The sequence below is a fragment of the Salvelinus alpinus genome, chromosome 16 (assembly GCF_045679555.1).
Source record: "Salvelinus alpinus chromosome 16, SLU_Salpinus.1, whole genome shotgun sequence".
Lineage (NCBI taxonomy): Eukaryota > Metazoa > Chordata > Actinopteri > Salmoniformes > Salmonidae > Salvelinus > Salvelinus alpinus.
Window position 1 is genome coordinate 10,104,775 of NC_092101.1, and position 19,539 is coordinate 10,124,313.

The 19,539-nt window shown below is 45.0% G+C and overlaps 1 protein-coding gene across 10 annotated transcripts in view; it reads right to left on the reverse strand.

The window, feature by feature from the left end:
- Positions 1-246: 246 nt before the first annotated feature.
- The window catches only part of LOC139540768 (nuclear factor 1 A-type), a 186,909-nt gene continuing 167,616 nt past the window's right edge, over positions 247-19,539 (reverse strand). For all 10 annotated transcript variants that reach the window (XM_071344713.1, XM_071344712.1, XM_071344715.1 and 7 more), the window contains one exon: positions 247-9,998. In XM_071344713.1, coding sequence (XP_071200814.1) covers positions 9,984-9,998 — 15 coding nt within the window. In that variant the 3' untranslated portion in view covers positions 247-9,983. The remainder of the gene's footprint in view (positions 9,999-19,539) is intronic.

Consider the following 19,539-nt stretch of genomic DNA (forward strand, 5'->3'; position numbering starts at 1 on the left):
GCAGACTCATTTTACCAACATCTATGAAGTTCCGCATTTGTAAGAGAGGCGTGATACTGTTTATGTTTGAACTACCTTTCATTACTCTGCACATCAGCCTGAATGAATCATTTTTGTCTATCTGTGATCCTTTCCATCCCTTTAATATCTCAGTGAGTGAATAGTAGCAGTTTCACACAAACACTTGACACGTTACAGACCATCACAATCAGTGCATTTGTGAAATAAGTAACAAGGCCAGTGAAATACAGCATTAGCGTCTTTATTTCATGTTTTTGTTGTTGTTGCATAGGAAATGCACATCTTGCTCCCAGTAATTGAGTCTGCGTGGATGTGATGGTTTCACTAACGGACCGAGAGGGATGGTTCTACACCAGTTTAATAAGAAACAACAGTAGAAAGGGAAATGGAAAAACAGTCACAAAGCGTTTCCAGGACAACTGAGTGGTAACAACAACTCCCATCGTAACATAGGATGGATACAATGACAGTCAACCAACAATGGAGCTAGTAACATCCAACAAACAATAGGTGCTTAGTGGTTTATCGTTTTCTGTTCCATAAAAGCATAGTAGAGGCACAAGGTTTTCGTCAGTTTCACTTATCTGTTGAATCATAAAACGTCTGATGGTGGTTTATGAGGACGCGGGGAGGCAGTGACGGGATTCTGGGATAATGGAGGACTCCGTGATGGGGATGTGTGACTCAGACTGAACCAGGAGTTCACTGATCTCCTCCCTCGGTCACTCAGTTTCTCTCAAGCTGACTTTTGTCAAGATTGTCTTCATTACGACTAGTTTGACCATGGTGGAGATTTGAGACTGAAGGCTGGGGGAAGTTGCCATATTCACTAACACACCGTATGAACAAGTATCTACAGCCGTTCAACTTCCTAGTTTGACGTCCAAAAAGTAAAACACTAGTCTACTAAGGTCCACTTTTATTATGAAAGTAAGTCACGTCTGATTGAAATAGCCTACTGCCTAAATTTTGGGTTTCAAAGATAGCCGCTTCCCACATTAACGGGCTGACCAGTTTGGAACATGGGGCTTTAAGACATTGGGAAGTCTATCCTCGGGTGAGTTAGATGAGCCAATCGAGCTAACAGGATTGGGGCTTAGCATTGTTTAGCTGAGAGTCTCTTAGGTGTGCGAAGCCGTCTTTATGGACCTTACCCATTCACCTTCGCACTGTTTCACAGCTCTTTTGAAGTGTTACCCTGGGAGCCTGAGCAGGCCTCGCTCAGAAAGCCCAACTTCGGGGCTCCTGGCAGCTCAATGAGGGATTCTGTCGTCGATAGTGCCGAACAGAGCAGAAATGACTGCGGCCATTGATTCCTCCCACCCGTAGGAAGGGCCTTTATGGGAGATTCACACTGGAGCTGCTGCGCTTCTCATGGTTCTCATCAATGGTACTCCCAGACATGAGAAGAGCAGAGAGAGAGCGGAGTGCCGATGGTCAGTCAGTATAGGAGTGCAGGGGCCCAGTCATCATGGTACCACAACCATCGCTAAAGTCAATGAGGTTGATTGGAGGGAGTCCAACAAAAACACAACCTAACACAAGAGGCCAAATACCCTCCAAAAAACTCCGTCGGATGAGGATGGAGTCAGGATGGTTCAATAAAGTCAAAGTGTAGAAATAAAGAAAACACGTTATACTTAGGGCGTGGTGAGAAAGAGAAGGGGTAAAAGGGGGTAGAAGTGACAGGAAGGGGGGAAAAAGAAAGACATAGCATTCAGATGTGTGTTGATTTTTTTTAGTTATATTCATAACATCTTACTAGGCGATTATGGAAGATCATGCAGTTATATATTTATGGTTATTGTACATTAGCTATAATCAGAGGGGTCTGACAGACAGCAAAGGCTACTGGTGTTCAGAGATTTAAACAATTACAAACAATTATTGTATTCAGAAGAGCAATATACAGTTTTCACAGGCACTACATTTGATCTTTTTCATATATCATGTAATATGCTGGTTTGTTTTGATTTTTCTTTTTGAGTTTCATATAACTAGTTCAGTCCTTGAGCTGGGATCTCGAAACAAAAGAATTGATCATAAAAGAAGGCAAAGGCTGAATTGAACAAAGTAGATACCAAAGTTCACCATTTCAAATATACATACACATGGATAATATGTGTATATATACTTTATGGATATATATTTCATCAGTGCATAGTTCTCATGCAGATTAAACTGCTATGCTTTATACGTTGTCAGAAAGCATGATAGTAAGTTCAAATTGTCCCCTTTTATCGTTTCTCTCCCCCCTCGCCCCGGCTTGATTTAGTACTTAGCACCATGTAATGGTTTTGCAAGAGGATACATAAATATCTTTGCAAAGGATTAGCGACAATGTATTTACTCGTTACAGTGGAGCGCTAGTGAACATCTTCCATGTTACCACTCTTCGCGTCAAATTACTTTCCTCTATCCCTTCAAAGAGAACGTAACATACAGTATATGTCCCATGCTGTTTTCCAATGAATTTGGTTCTATCAACAGGCAACAGTGTGTACATGTGTTCCTTTCTTTGAATAGTTGAATTGTCCTTTTCTAAATATTATCGACCCCTAAACTATGCCAAAGGAGTAAAGCAAAAGGGGAAATGGCACAGGTATAACAGGAATGGCCAGACTTTTTCGATCTGGATTCAATGTCAGACAGAAAAGAGCTCAGCTCTGAACAGAAGTATCTCAAGTATCTCAAGTATCTCAGATTGTAACGCCGTTAGCGAGTACCATTCGCTGTATGTACCGCTCCCATTGGTATATTTCACATATTTAGGTCTCTAAATTGATTGAAAGTATTATTTGTTGTGTATTTTAGAAATACCGTGGTGGCAGCTTGAAAAATTCTGCCATTTCCACATTCTATTAGGCTTCTTCGGTCCTGAACCAAAGACTCTACAAGTACAGTGGATTTGAGGGGAAATCAATACAGCAACAATGCCCACAATAATTTGGACCGACGAACGACAACAAAAGGCCTTTGATGTACATTTGCAAAGCCAGGCCTTTATTCTACCGTTTCCTAATCGCGTGGTAGAATTCCTCAAGAACAGCTTCAATAGTGGTCATAATCCCCCTTTCAAGAAATCAAAGTAACAACAGGTGTAGTGAAACGTGTTAGGTGTAATCAGTGTTGGGAGTAACGCATTACAATAAGATTACTTTTTTTTGGTGGTAACGAGTAATCTAACGGAGTGCTGTTCGACTTGAGTAATAATATTACAGCTACTGATCAAAGATAGGTCGTTGTTACTTTAGTTACTTTTGATATCATTCCTTTCCTTTTACAGTTTTTGATCCAAATAAATATTTCAGATGATTCTTTTTCCTTCCCTCTGTGGGCGCAATATTTCAAAATCCCCGTCCCAGAATCTAATTGTTTTCATCCTGAGTCTGACATCCTCTCACCAAATTCCAGCTTCGCATGCACTACGACTAACTGCTTCAGTCAGGGAGATGAAAAATGGCAGAAGTGTCTTAAACATAGAGTTTCTCAGCGTGGAAGTACTCCCATTACATTGATTAGGTAAGGGACAAAATTATAAGAATATAACGGTCAAAATGTAAACTGTGCCAAGGCGAGAAACACCTCTCCACTGCTGAAAACGCAACTTCAAATCACTTGAAACACGCCAAGACAAAACTCGCAGCAAAAGACCCCCGAGGCCTGACCACTGCTGCTGAAGATGACTGTAAGCCAACCTCATCCAAACAACCAAGGCTGGATTTTAATCAATCAGGAGAACAGGCTGTACCCCAGGGAGAGCTGAACAAGCTTGTAACTGGGAATGTAGTACAGGAAATGCTTGTGTCTGTCATTATTGGGCTACTTGTGTTAGGTAATATATAAGGTAATATATAATATTTTTCTTGTAACGACCCCACCACCGGTCATAACAGATATCAACGTTCCGTGAGGATGGAACTAAGAACCTAACTGATGTGAGTGGATGGAAAAGGGAGGGAGTGGGCCGATGTGAGTGGATGGAAAAGGGAGGGAGTGGGCCGATGTGAGTGGATGGAAAAGGGAGGGAGTGGGCCGATGTGAGTCGATGGAAAAGGGAGGGAGTGGGCCGATGTGAGTGGATGGAAAAGGGAGGGAGTGGGCCGATGTGAGTGGATGGAAAAGGGAGGGAGTGGGCCGATGTGAGTGGATGGAAAAGGGAGGGAGTGGGCCGATGTGAGTCGATGAAAAGGGAGGGAGTGGGCCGATGGGAGTGGATGGAAAAGGGAGGGAGTGGGCCGATGTGAGTCGATGAAAAGGGAGGGAGTGGGCCGATGGGAGTGGATGGAAAGGGAGGGAGTGGGGCGATGTGAGTGGATGAAAAGGGAGGGAGTGGGGCGATGTGAGTGGATGAAAAGGGAGGGAGTGGGCCGATGTGAGTGGATGGAAAGGGAGGGAGTGGGGCGATGTGAGCCTCAGATTAGACAGATAGTCAAAATGAGCCGTTTGGTCCCCCTCTATTTCTCTTGGATTGCCCCACTTCTCCAACTTGAGCAGCATATTCATATGGGAATACTTTTTAAAGAGTGCTAGGGGTCCTAACTATTGGACTATGTGGGCTAACAAATGAGACTCTGTATGGCACTTTACACATAGGGCTACCATTCAGGTGTGGTTTAAGGTGGTCTGTCCAATGATTGCAAAGATCGAGTGCGTCCGTTGACAATTGCCAGGCATGTTTTGGTACTCCACCCTGCACTGGATGATATTGACCAGTTATATCTTTCATTAACTAGATTTGAGACACTCCAGAGGAGTATTTGGCAAAATGTTGAGAATAAGAAGCTCAAAATAAGATGTGGGTATGTAAAAGGAAAACCTCCTCTTCGCCATGCCATCTTGAGTGAGTTAAAGGCGTGTATGTTTGTGGTTAATGCCCGTGGGTCTGGTGAATGGTGTGATAATGGTTAGGATATGGTAACGCAAGGAGAGGGAAGCCAAGTAGCATAACGGAAAATGTCAGTAGTGTTCGAGGCCCCTGTGGGTTGTTGTAAACTCCCATTTGTGGATGTGATTTTCAAAAAAGGTTCTCTTTTAGCACAAATGTGAATGACATTTTGCTGATTCAGTTAAGCATCAAGCGCCTCAGTGTCATAACCTTTCGAGGTCCCCAGTTTGTTTTACAGGGCGCAGAGGTTGACTGCAGATAAGTGATGTACAGGTTATGCCAAACACCTTCCCATGCAGCGCCAGTTTATAGGCTGTTCATAGCCTTGATGAAAAGTTACACAAAAGTTGGACAATAGATGAACAACTCACCTCTATCTAGGCAAGAGCTGTGTGTGTGTTGACTGTGTCTGTGTTTTGCAAATGCCATGAAGAACCGCACGTGAGTGTGTGAATGGGAAGTGGTTTGAGAGGACCCACGGTTTCTGAGGACCATTTGGTGAGGAAGTGGGTGAGAGTGGGACAGGGAAAGAAATATGTGAAAAAGAACCATGTTGCATATCAAGCTGTTTATTTTCCTGCATGGAATGGTGAACACAAAAAAAGATGCCGAGATGCATTTATAATAGGGGCATCCTTTGGCTGTCTATGTCATTGTCTTCTGCCTAAACTAATTTTTAAATGCATAAAAAAAAACACTCTTCTTACCAATTTCCTCAGAATTACCTAGATTTAGCTTCATCAACACTGATGCAACAAATAACCTTCAACATACAGCATACTGTAACATCCATTTACAATGGGCTTTTCACCTCAATACCCTATACTTTTTAAGTATAGGAATACGGTATACCATCAAAAGAAGAACAAGTCCTTAAATACATACAAAAAGGAAAGAAAAAAAAGAAAAAGATAAGGAAACAGGAAAGTTTTCAACTTAAATCCAGTTCCCATGGAACAAACAAAACCAGTTCTATTAATGTGGCCTTAATACAAACAATCAGAGAATTCACAACACTAGTTTTTTCCTCATTTAATTAATGTTACAAAAGTCCTGCATTATAAAATAGGGCAGCTTTAAAATCAGTGTAATTAATAAAACTATACAACATACAAACACCACGTCTCCCACAGTCAGGCCTTTCGGCCCTGCTTGCTCCATAGCTTTTTACTCTCTTTCTCATCATCACCACATCTTTTGTCCACTTCTGTACCCATAACTAAATGACACACACAACACAAGAACAAAAACTGCCCAAACTATTGCTTTTAGTCTTTCTTTTTTTCTTTCTTTCTTTAAAAAGGGTGCAATTTTGTCGTATTTTACACACAGCCAAATCTTGCTGATTAGATGCTAGGCTGTCCACAACAAGGTTTTGTGACAAAAATGTCCGTGCAATTGTTTTTTTCCCCCTTCGCTCTTTTAAGCACTGGAAGCAGTTTTTCAATAATTCTCACTATTGTCATTTAATTCATATTTTAGTGCAGATAATTAAGAAAGTAATGCCCAACTCATCGCTAAAGGGTAGGCAAGAACAAAGACAAAACAAAACGGTCCTACTAAATGAAACACACAACCCACGCAAGTGTTACTACTCAACCATCACGTTGGACACCTTGGGAAAGGCTTCCCAATACTCAAAATGTCGTTTTTAAAATGATTTATGTAATAGACAGATAAACAATTCATATATATGCAACTTGGAAGTCCGTTTGAAGTAAAGGATATAGAAAGTGGGACTTTTGTTATTGTTGGACGTCATATTTCTTAGTCTGTCGAAAAATGGATTTTGTGATGGAGAGGAACTTTGACTTGTTGAAAGGCTTGCTTGTGACCAGAAATATACAAAAAGGAGAACCCTAATATATTTTGCGGTCATCTTGTACGTGTCGAATACAAATAAAGTAAAATACCCGAGCGAGGCTGACTAGGCTTTGCAAAACCTTTGTTCTCCATGAGTGGGTCTGCCAAATGGACCGACCCCCAACCATGCAGCCAGTCAAGTGCAGGCTAACTTTATAAAAAATCAAATAAAAAGATCACCAAAAAAACGACTAAGTAAAAGGACTAGTGTATGTCTACATGAGTGCAAGCAGGTATTGCATATATCTTTCTCATTATTCACTTCTGGGAGAAAAAAACAAAAACAAAAAAAAAACAGGAAGACTCCAAAACAAAAAGTAGTTTCCATTTAGAAATTGCAGCAACATCCATAAATATCAATAGACTAGTATTCTCAACACACAAAAAAAATGGGTTACAGGTAGGGGGTGGCTTAGGGGTTAACTAAACTATCTACAAGATACAAAGCTAAGAGCTCTATTCCTACTCACTGAACGACTAAAAATGGGGCCATACCAGGGTGATTGACTCTGGCCTAGTTTAACAGCAGTACAAGACAGAGATAGTATGTCAGAACCTGTACTCACACAGCACTTCCATGTTGCATCATAGAGAGAAAAAGCACTGTTGTACGGGCCTGAGAGGTCTTCAAATAGCAGATGTAATACTGCGTATTATAACCAGCAATTTCATTGTATTTCATGTTCCTTATCAGTATTACAACTGTGATCACTCCTACACAATGGGAGGTGGGGGATGAAACAAATAAATCCAAAGGGGGAAAAAAAATGTAACTCTCCACATTGGAACATTGTGCAACAACTCGGGACTAGACCATCGCTCAAGGCACATTGATGAGGAACAATTGTTTCGTGCAATTTGAGAACATACAAACAAAATATATATACTTTAAGAAAAAAACGAGAACTGATAATTTCAAGAGGGAACGAAATAGGAAAAACGACTCAGAAATGATGAGAAGCGAATAAGAGTCTTAAAGATGTTCAGCTGGTTGATTGTGAAGGACAGCAGTAAAAAAAAAGCCTCGAGGGGCCAAACAAATATAGACTATTGGCAAGTGCCTGATGTTGGGATTACAATAGTGTCTTTATTCACTAACTCTACATAATCTATGTAAAAATTTGTCACTAACACTAGAACATGCAGATTTTTTTTGTTGTTGATTTTTTAAATAGTTTTAATACGTTTTTGATCGACAGTGGATGAGTCGGTCATAAGAGTGTATATATATAGTATGTATAGTATAGGAAACAAAAACAAAACAAAACTTTAATAAAATGGTAATTTGCATGCGAAGCGACTGAAAAGCTTCGCCGTCTGGTTGCGATCTTGCCTTCATGTAGATATCAACGTGTTCGCAACACAAATGCTCACAGAGGGTCCCTCTGCTTTTTCTCTTTCTCACTGAACTTCCACCCCCAGCCCATAAGCCAACTGCAGGAATAAGTGCTTCCGATTGGACAAGGCTTAGAGAAGGTCTAGCCAATCAAACCAGAACTTGGACGCCCATATAATATAATTTTTACAACAAAGTTGTTCCGGATTTTTCCTCGTGAGAAATTTAAGGCGCTACTTCTTGATTTAAAATCATGTGCTTTCTTAAAATAAGTGAATCACTTTGCGTTTAAAAAAAAAAATTAATCGCAGTCTAAAGCTGCAAGAGATGCTTTAAAATTATATTTCTTAAAGGGATTTTTCGTTCGACAATACTAACAAATTTACAAGATGAACAAACAAAAAATACAGCTCCCCTTATTTTCTCACAAGGCTATCGTTCTAATTGACGTTTATTTTTGTACCCCGATATTTTAGAGTCCCGGAGGTGTGAAAGGACTAGGAAGAAAAATATATATACTTTTCACCAATTGTTTCAACGACCTATCTTACAAAGACATTTAACTATCCAACCGCTATCCAACGAAATTGCACTTTCCTCAATTCAATATTCCACTGTTCACGTAAGTCACGGATGTCTCCTGTCTAGTCAGTTTGTAGAATTACAGACCTTCTACCTGCCCTTTGCATTGTATAGCATCGTACAGACCATTAGTTTGTGGGTTGATCGGAAAGAACTGAAATTACCTTTATACAAAAATGAAACATGAACAAGCCTCCCAGACAGAAGTTATTTTCTCACAAGCCTCTCGTTGAAATACTTCTCTTCTCGTTGCAGCCTATTTCCCAGCTTCAATATGTCACCCGATTGACCGATATTAAACATCAATACCCCATCCCCTCCCTCGTCCCCTGCCCTATGAGTTCACGGTGTGATGGTTGGTAGGTTGTTCTCCTCTGCATGGGGTTCCATTTGCACTGCTAGATGTCCCTGGAAAAGCCATGTGGCTGGGTGAAGGCCTTCAGCCTCTTGGTATGGCTGTGGGGGGAGAGTCCCTCCTCAGGGTTGAGTGTGGGATAGGGTGGGGTGTGGAGAGATGGTGGGGGGGGGAGAGGTGATGGTGGTGGGTGAGAGGTATTAACTGGTTGGTATCCGAGCCAGCTAAAACCTCCACATCCGCGAGCCACCCAACCAGGGGCAATAACCCCCAACAAACTCAACAGAGTCCGGAAACAACAAGAGAGAGGGGGAAAGAGGGCAAAGACGGAGAGGAAACAAGAGCTTTGATCTTCCCCTCGTTTCGGCACATACACGTACACAGGACGCATAGCTCTCTGTGCCTTTCTCGCCCGCCGGACCCTCTTCAAAGTTCGGCTGCGACGACGAAAGGTATAGGGAAGCTCTTTGATTTAGTCACATGATCATGCCCCCTCCGCGGCAAAGTGGGGTGGACGAGAAGAAAGAAAAGGAACAAGACGACGTGCACTTTCCCAGGATATATAGGCTGCTAGCTCTCTTCCAATAAACAGTTGAGGTGACTGGTACTATATATGAATATAGGCATATAAACCAACCATGTGAATGGGGGATATATATGGGCTATATAGATATATAGTGTATCTAGCGGTGAGTAGCTCTCCTCTTGTTTTCTGGGGGGGGGGGGTGTTGTTGTAGCCATGCTGATGCTCTAGTCTCTCAGGCGCTGGGGGTGAGGAGACGGCGACAGATTGGGGGGGGGCGGGCTGTTGGGCTTCTCTCTGTCAGATGCGTGGGCACGTTTGCGGGGTGTTGGTCGGTTCAGGTCGGGTCGCACTCAGGGGAGAAAGTAGGGGGTCCAGCGATCTGTCCAGCGGGCGGCGAGGGGGTCTGGAGTCCTTATCCCAGGTACCACTGCAAAACAGCGAGAAGGACAGAGGGAGAGAAGAAGAGCATACATTTCAGATTAAGTTCATTTAAGCAGACAGTACGTCCTATTGTTATGTCCGAGTCTGATACGCCAGCCCGCGCAGTTCCTTTTTGTCAAGAGTCGTTGCTCTCTCTCTACTTAGTACCTAGTTGCCATGGTGTTCCTATACTCTCCAGCCAGCCAGTCACATTGTGCCTTCTTCTCTGAACAATTTCAGCCATGAAATTCAGCCCTACATGATCAAATAGCAACACCCACTGGATTCTCCAATTACATCAAATGAACTACAGGACAAAATACAAACCCTCCAACCCCAAAATACCTATGGGGTTGATAGTATCCTAAATGAAATGATAAAATATACAGACCACAAATCCCAATTGGCTATACTTAAACTCTTTAACATCATCCTCAACTATGGCATATTCCCCAATATTTGGAACAAAGGACTGATCACCCCAATCCACAAAATTGGAGACAAATTTGACCCAAATAACTACCATGGGATATGCGTCAACAGCAACCTTGGGAAAATCCTCTGCATCATCATTAACAGTCGACTCGTACATTTCCTCGGTGCAAACAATGTACTGAACAAATGTCAAATTGGCTTTTTACCAAATTACTGTACGCCAGACCACGTATTCACCACGCACACACTAATTGACAAACAAACAAACTAAAACAGAGGCAAAGTCTTCTCATGCTTTGTTGATTTAAAAAAAGCTTTCGACTCAATTTGGCATGAAGGCCTGCTATACAAATTGATGGAAAGTGGTGTTGGGGGAAAAACATACAACATTATAAAATCCATGTACACAAACAACATTTCTTTCCACAGGGCCGGGGGGGTGAGACAGGGATGCATCTTAAGCCCCACCCTCTTCAATATATATATATATATCAACGAATTGGCAAGGGCACTACAACAGTCAGCAGCACCCTACTAGAAACTGAAATCAAATGTCTACTGTTTGCTGATGATCTGGTGCTTCTGTCCCCAACCAAGGAGGGCCTGCACCTAGATCTTCTGCACATATTCTGTCAGACCTGGGCCCTGACAGTAAATCTTAGTAATACAAAAATAATGGGTGTTCCAAAAAAGGTCCACGAATACAAATTCCATCATCTCGACACCGTTGCCCTAGAACACACAAAAAACTATACAGTTGTGGCCAAAAGTTTTGAGAATGACACAAATATTAATTTTCACAAAGTCTGCTGCCTCAGTTTGTATGATGGTAATTTGCATATACTCCAGAATGTTATGAAGAGTGATCAGATGAATTGCAATTAATGAACTGAATCCCCCAAAAACATTTCCACTGCATTTCAGTCCTGCCACAAAAGGACCAGCTGACATCATGTCAGTGATTCTCTCGTTAACACAGGTGTGAAGGAAGGAAACGAAAGGAAACGATTCCCAAACCTTCCATAACAAAGCCATTACCTACAGAGAAATTAACCTGGAGAAGAGCCCCCTAAGCAAGCTGGTCCTGGGGCTCTGTTCAAAAACACAAACAGACCCCACAGAGTCCCAGGACAGCAACACAATTAGACCCAACCAAATCATGAGAAAACAAAAATATAATGACTTAACACATTGTAAAAAATGTACAAAAAAAGAGCAAACTAGAATGCTATTTGGCCCTAAACAGAGAGTACACAGTGGCAGAATACCTGACCACTGCGACTGACCCAAAATTAAGGAAATCTTTGACTATGTACAGACTCAGTGAGCATAACCTTGCTATTGAGAAAGGCAGCCGAAGGCAGACCTGACTCTCAAGAGAAGACAGGCTATGTGCACCCTAGTCATTTTGTGGGCAGTGTGCTCATAACCTCCTGCCAAATGTATGACCATATTAGAGACACATATTTCTCTCAGATTACACAGACCCACAAAGAACACGAAAACAAATCCAATTTTGATAAACTCCCATATCTATTAGGTGAAATACCACAGTGTGCAATCACAGCAGCAACATTTGTGACCTGTTGTCACAAGAAAATGGTAACCAGTGAAGAACAAAACACCATTGTAAATACAACCTATATTTATTTATTTTCACTTTTGTACTTGAACTATATGCACATCCTCACAACACTGTATATAGACATAATATGACATTTGAAATGTTTTATTGTTTATTCTACTTTTGTTTATTATCTATTTCACTTGCTTTGGCAATGTAAACATATATTCCCCATGCCAATAAAGCCCCTTACATTGAATTGAGTGTGTGTAGTGGTGGTGTTTACATCCTTCAGTGAAATGCCATATTTATTGCTCTCTCCATTGTTCACGTTTCCAGTGAGCAAGCGCCCTGACACCTCTCCCTCCGTTCCTCTCTCTCTCTCTTTCCCTCCTCCCCCTCTTCTCAACTTCCCTCCTCCCTGCCCCAAGTTGAAGTTCATGCACCATTAGCAAGACCCGGCCCATGGATACCTCCCTGTGTATCCCGCTTTCTCCCTCTCTTCCCTCACTCGGCCTCTTTCTCCCTCTCTTCCCTCACTAGGCCTCTTTCTCCCTCTCTTCCCTCACTCGGCCTCTTTCTCCCTCTCTTCCCTCACTAGGCCTCTTTCTCCCTCTCTTCCCTCACTCGGCCTCTTTCTCCCTCTCCTCCCTCACTAGGCCTCTTTCTCCCTCTCTTCCCTCACTAGGCCTCTTTCTCCCTCTCTTCCCTCACTCGGCCTCTTTCTCCCTCTCTTCCCTCACTCGGCCTCTTTCTCCCTCTCTTCCCTCACTTCCCTCACTCGGCCTCTTTCTCCCTCTCTTCCCTCACTCGGCCTCTTTCTCCCTCTCTTCCCTCACTAGGCCTCTTTCTCCCTCTCTTCCCTCACTCGGCCTCTTTCTCCCTCTCTTCCCTCAATGGGCCTCTTTCTCCCTCTCTTCCCTCAATGGGCCTCTTTCTCCCTCTCTTCCCGCACTAGGCCTCTTTCTCCCTCTCTTCCCGCACTAGGCCTCTTTCTCCCTCTCTTCCCGCACTAGGCCTCTTTCTCCCTCTCTTCCCTCACTCGGCCTCTTTCTCCCTCTCTTCCCTCACTAGGTCTCTTTCTCCCTCTCTTCCCGCACTAGGCCTCTTTCTCCCTCTCTTCCCTCACTCGGCCTCTTTCTCCCTCTCTTCCCTCACTAGGTCTCTTTCTCCCTCTCTTCCCTCACTCGGCCTCTTTCTCCCTCTCTTCCCTCACTCGGCCTCTTTCTCCCTCTCTCTCTTTTCTCCTCACTCCTCCTCCCCTGTCCCGCTGTGTTCTCCCTTGTCACTGTTCCGTGAGTTCGGAGCAGCCAGACGCTGCCGCAGACACTGTGCTACTGATTCAGAGGGAGCTCAGACACACACACACACACACACACACACACACACACACACACACACACACACACACACACACACACACACACAACGTGAAAACACACACACACATGCACTCTGATACACATGCACGAAAGCAAACAATATGAGCAAATAACAGACTAGCGTCTCTCCTTTTTGGTTCACTTACACGTGTACTCAAAACACAATGAATGAAATCATCTTGAACATGAAGTATTCCATATAGAGGAAAGAAGCATCAAACTAAGTCATGAGACTAGAGGGGTGAAAGGACCCAAGGCTAAAACGAAAGGCCTGGTGTTTCAAATGAAGGTATTGTTTGAGTGTCTGCTTGTGCGTTATGTATATTATGTGTGTGGTGTCTGTCCTGTGCGTTGTGTGTGTGCTCCTGCACGTTGCTAGCCGCTCTTTTCCTGCCCGCCCAGGCCTGTGAGTGTGCTGGCTCGTGACTCGTTGAAATTCTACTGCCGGGCCCGCGCACGCTGCTGCTCGGCGGCAGAGAAGACTGGAAGGTTAGTTTTTAATCAATACAAGTTGCTGACGCTAGGACTTTCTGCCTCGCTCACTCTCTCTCTCTCTCTCTCTCTCTCTCTGCAGTGCAGCTCCTTCCCTCCCCCCATCCTTGTCTACTAGTAACTTTCACCCCCCCCCCCCCCCCCCCCGGACTCCTTTTTCATCTCATCCCTCCTTCACTACTTCCCTCCCGCCCCCCTTCTTCCCCCTGTCCTGGGGAGACGGGCTCTTGCAGACCAGACAGTGTGTGTGTGTGTGTGGACAGTGGGGTAGTGTTACCACACAGTGGACTGGTGCTGGTACTTGTGATTTAGAATACAAATACTCAGACACTGTCAGGGCACAGTACTACAAGCACAGAATGATTGAATAAAAATGGGGACGAGAGAGAGAGGGGGGGGGGGTGAGAGAGCGAAGGATGACGAAAGAAAGCAAGAAACACACACACACACAAGTAGCAGACGGACACGTTCAATTGATTACCAGTGTGTGTCTTGTTAGTAGAACCAGAGGAAGATGTTATTGGGGACATGTGTTGCTCTGTTAGGCTAGACTGGGGTGGTTGGAGCTGGAACTGGTGCCTCAGGGCTCCACTATAACTCTAACCATTACACTGTGGTGTGTTCCAGTGCCCACAGGAATGCCCACCAGATGCCCGGTCGGGGATGAACAATGCCATGTGTTGTGGGGCCCGAGCGGGCACAGGGAGGTGGGGCGAGAAATGGCCCTTTGTGACCCCCCCATGTGCCACTAGTGACCGCACACACATGGGCAAACACACACGTAGGCATGTACGTACACACACAGAGATAGAGAAAGAGGGAGAGACTCCTCTGTGCCCGCTGTCCGTCGTGAGGGAGGCGAATAAAAGCAACGTTGTTTTTATTCGGTGGTCTGACGGAACACAAACTGGTGAGGAGCTCCACCGCAGGCAAGACCATACTTCAGTCATTCTCTCTTCCCCTCCATCCTTCGCCCTCTCTCTTTCACTCAATCCATGCCCCTCTCTTTCTCCCTTCCGTCTTTCTCTCCCTGAATGAGACATAAGACTGTAAAGACACAGACCTGGGTGTTTCTGCCACTCAGACACAGAGAGTGTTTGGAGACCTACAGGTATGTTGTGTGGTTACAGCCTGGGCCCAGATTCACAAAAAAACTTCTTATGCAAAAAACGTAAGAAGCTTCTAATGAAAAAATGTGCAATTCCTTAACAATATCTTAAGTTTGAATGATTTTCCTACGAACTTCTGAAATATATTCTTACAAATCTTCTTAAGATGTGTGTTGCTAGGCAACCGTTTTAGCTAGTTATCTAGCTAGCAATGGCAATCGTGTTAGCATATTTCTTACTGAGATTACTGTTCTAAAACATGTTCTTGGGTTTAAAATAATCAATACTGAAACTTTCTGATTCATTTTGTGAGTGAATTTAAACATGTTAAATTGCTTTCATGAGCTTTTTCTCTCACTGCCCTTAGTTTGAATTTTTTGGTCTTATTATTTAACCAGGCAAGTCAGTTAAGAACAAATTCTTATTTACAATGACGGCCTACCCCGGCCAAACCCGGACGACGCTGGGCCAATCGTGCACCGCCCAATGGGACTCCCAATCACAGCCGGATGTGATACAGCCTGGATTCGAACCAGAGACTGAGAGTGACGCCTCTTGAACTGGGATGCAGTGCCTTAGACCACTGCGCCACTCGGGAGCCCAGTTTAAGATAAAGGTTTAGCTGTCTTGGACTTAAGAACATTTGCAATACCTTTATTTTCTGACTTCTTCTTAACGTTTTGCTTAAGGAGAAACATAAGAAATAGCACGAGAACATTTCCAAGAACCTTTTTGAGGAATAGCAACTTTGCTTAACTTCCTTCTTAAGTCTGTAGTTAAGGAAAGAATGGCAGTTAAGAAGAGATTTCTTCTTAAGAAGGTTTTTGTGAATCTATGCCCTGCTCTTTTTTTCAGGACATTCTTTCTACCTCCAATCTGGGGCTAGATAGATAGACATCACACAACCAGACCAGTAAAAGTGGTGGTGGTGGTGAGGGCAACTATTTAATACGAGAGACAGCGAGAAGGGACGACAGAAAGAAAAAGAAAAAAATTAAAAAGAGAGAGAGGGAGACCTAGAGTCCCAGGGTTGGAACAGTAAATAACACACAGGCCCAGGGAGAGAGAAAGGTGGGGATTCCAACCCTCACACTCTAGCTCTGCAGCTGTTTGCTCTGGGGCTGTCTGTGTGTGTGCGCGCGTATCGGTGTGCGTGAGCGTGTGCACAGTACGACGCTAGCAGCAGGTAACAGACAGCCGCTCTGCGCTCATCTGTCTGGGTGTCCTATCTGAACGCCTTCAAGGTGAAGCTGGTTTTATATGGATGGGTTGGTGCACACACACACACACAGACTGACAGACACACACACACTTCACACTTGAGTCATTGAGTCAAGCATGGCGCAGTGTGGAGCGAGAGAGAAGCAGAGGAGAGAGGGGGAGTTAGGAGGAAGGACACACACCCGGGGAAAGAGTGTGGTGTGGGATCTTGGCCTGTTCCTTTAAACTCCCTTTCAATGGAACCAGTAATCTCATCACGTGGAGAAGTGCTGACTCAGGCCGCCGGGTAAAGTGCCTGCAGATGAGTGTCATCTCAGAGGAGTTCAGCCTCATGTAATGCAAACCAGCTCCCAGCACCCAGAGTGGTGCGCTGATGAAACCACCTCTCCCTCGCGCCCCACATCCCTTCCCTCTACCCCTCTATTCCACCTCTCCCTCGCGCCCCACATCCCTTCCCTCTACCCCTCTATTCCACCTCTCCCTCGCGCCCCACATCCCTTCCCTCTACCCCTCTATTCCACCTCTCCCTCGCGCCCCACATCCCTTCCCTCTACCCCTCTATTCCACCTCTCCCTCGCGCCCCACATCCCTTCCCTCTACCCCTCTATTCCACCTCTCCCTCGCGCCCCACATCCCTTCCCTCTACCCCACCTCTCCCTCGCGCCCCACATCCCTTCCCTCTACCCCTCTATTCCCCCTCTCCCTCGCGCCCCACATCCCTTCCCTCTACCCCTCTATTCCACCTCTCCCTCGCGCCCCACATCCCTTCCCTCTACCCCTCTATTCCCCCTCTACCCTCTCCGCCACCAGCCTCTTCTCTGCCAGCCCCGCCATTCTTTCCACCACTGTTTCCATCTCACTCATTCTACCTCCGTCTTCCCCTCTCTCCATCTCATCCCTTCTCTGCCCCCCCCCCCCAGCCTCCACATCTCCCTCTACCCATTCATCTCCCCTCGGTCTCCCCTCCCCACTCGCTCTTCCCGTCTCTGTCCTTTCCTCTCCCTCCATCATGTACAGCTCCCTGAGGGATGAGCAGACACTCACCCTGCTGACTTATTTACACGCACACCTATCAGCATACTACAACACACTACACCTTACACTATGCCTGCGTTCCAAATGGCACCCTGTTCCCTTTATAGGGCACTACTTTGGACCTATGATACACTACCAGAGTATCCTGTGGGTCTCGTTCAGTGCACGCTAGAACCAACACCTCAAACTAGCTGACTATCAGTGAAATGACTAGTGTTGTAATGCTTCGTCATTAGCATTATTAGCAGCGTTAGCTATTTCTGGTCTGTGGATGCTGTAATATTAATGCCCCTACAGTTGCATTGATGAGTGATAGGTGGCTGTCTTAGACAACCCTATCAGGTCTGCTTATAAGAATACGCATCATAATTACTGTGGGAGAGTAGACAGGTCAGAGCATCCCCCCCAAAAAATCGAAATATTTAAATAGTGACCCCTAACATGACTTTACACATGACACGCTGATTATGTTTATGGTAGCCCCAAAATAAACAATTTAAAGGGCGCAAACCTGTAACTTTCATACACATTTATCCCCTCAGTTTAATTGTAGGGGCAGCCCTTAAGACCGGAAAACAAAAAGCTACAGATTGCACCTTTAATTCGTCCCTCCCAAACGTGTACTAATGTCCTATATTCAGAGAGAAGTGGCTGTGAGGTGACTGTCTGTGTGTGTGTGTGTGCCACCATAATGATGCTGGCTGGTGTTTGTGGGCCATCGCAGTAGACAAATTGACACAGAGTACAAGAGCCTATTAAAGGTCTTATCTGTCTGTTCTGTTCTGCTTGCCCTTTATATAGAGGGAATTAAAGGACTGGGCAGCCAGGGCTACGGTCTCCGCTGCTCCAATTTACTGACCCCACACACACACACACACACACACACACACACACACACACACACACACACACACACACACAAAAGCAGATGCACACACACAAAAGCAGATGCACACACACACACACACACACACACACACACACACACACACACACACACACACACACACACACACACACACACACACACACACACACACACACACACACACACACACACACACACACACACACGGCAAAGACAAAAGGGCTAGGCTTGGCAAACACATACACACCACGGAAAGAGGTCCGCACAGAAACGCACACACGTACTTGCATGCATACGCTCTACATCCCGCTACACACTCCTATATCTAAAACTATAAAACTCCTTCTCTGACTGGAAACATTGCTTATGAATCTGAACTTCATCCCAGACCTATTGACACTATACATGAGGCACTTCATCAAGCCACTGCAGTCTATCCAACTGTAGACGACGGATATGTGTGTGTGTGTGTTTGTGAATTTTAGCCAGCGTGAAACGTACGTGAAGTTTACTTAACCCTTTGTCTCTCCTTTGCAGGGCTGTGTGACTTGTCTGAGGAGTGGCGTTACTATGGGACTGGGGCTGTGTGTGTGTACCAATGTCTTTGTTGGATTAGCCTGGGGGTAAGAGGGTGAGGAGAGGAGGACAAGTCTGTGTGTGTGTGTGTGTATGTATGTTGTATATAGGGGGCGTATATGTCTACCCAGGATGACAAGGGGCGGGCCGTGTGTGTCTGGTGTGTGAGAACGGTATGATAGACGGGCAGAGAGCAGGGCATCACGGGGTCCTCAGTGTGGTACTAAGCCCCGCGGTCTCAGGGCTCCCATGGTAGCCTCCACCCACCCCCCTACACTGCACTGACCCGCGGGCACTGTGCCCATCAAACACACACACACACACACACTCTTTATTTGGCTTTGCTTTAACACCTATCCCCCTTCTTTCATTGGCATTGCCTTCATCACCCCAAACTCACTCTCCCAAAAAGCTGCCAATGAGAGAGGGGGAAAGGGGGGTAGGAGGTATGGAGAGTGGGCACAGGCACACAAACAACGGCCCCTCAATCAACCGTCCCGACTCTACCCCCCTTTCCGTTTCCATGGCGAGCGGACTGGGAATGTTTACTGTTACAGTCACATCTCTCTCTCTCACTCTCCCTCCATCAATCCCTCCTTCCCTCTATCCCTTTCTCTCTCTCTACAATGGCCGCCATGGGTAACTTTTGTCCCCGGAGCCGCGGGGAGGTTTTGAAACTAGGAGCCGAGTGTTGGGTGTGTGTGTGTGTGAGGGTGTGTGTGAGACAAGTTCCCGCTGTGGGGGTCACACACTTTAATATAGCGAAGCCCTCACTGTCCATCTCGAGCGTTTTTATGTCGGGGGCTTTAATATTGCGGCTCTATCAGACGACCCGCCCCCCACAGACAAAATTGACATTGACGGAA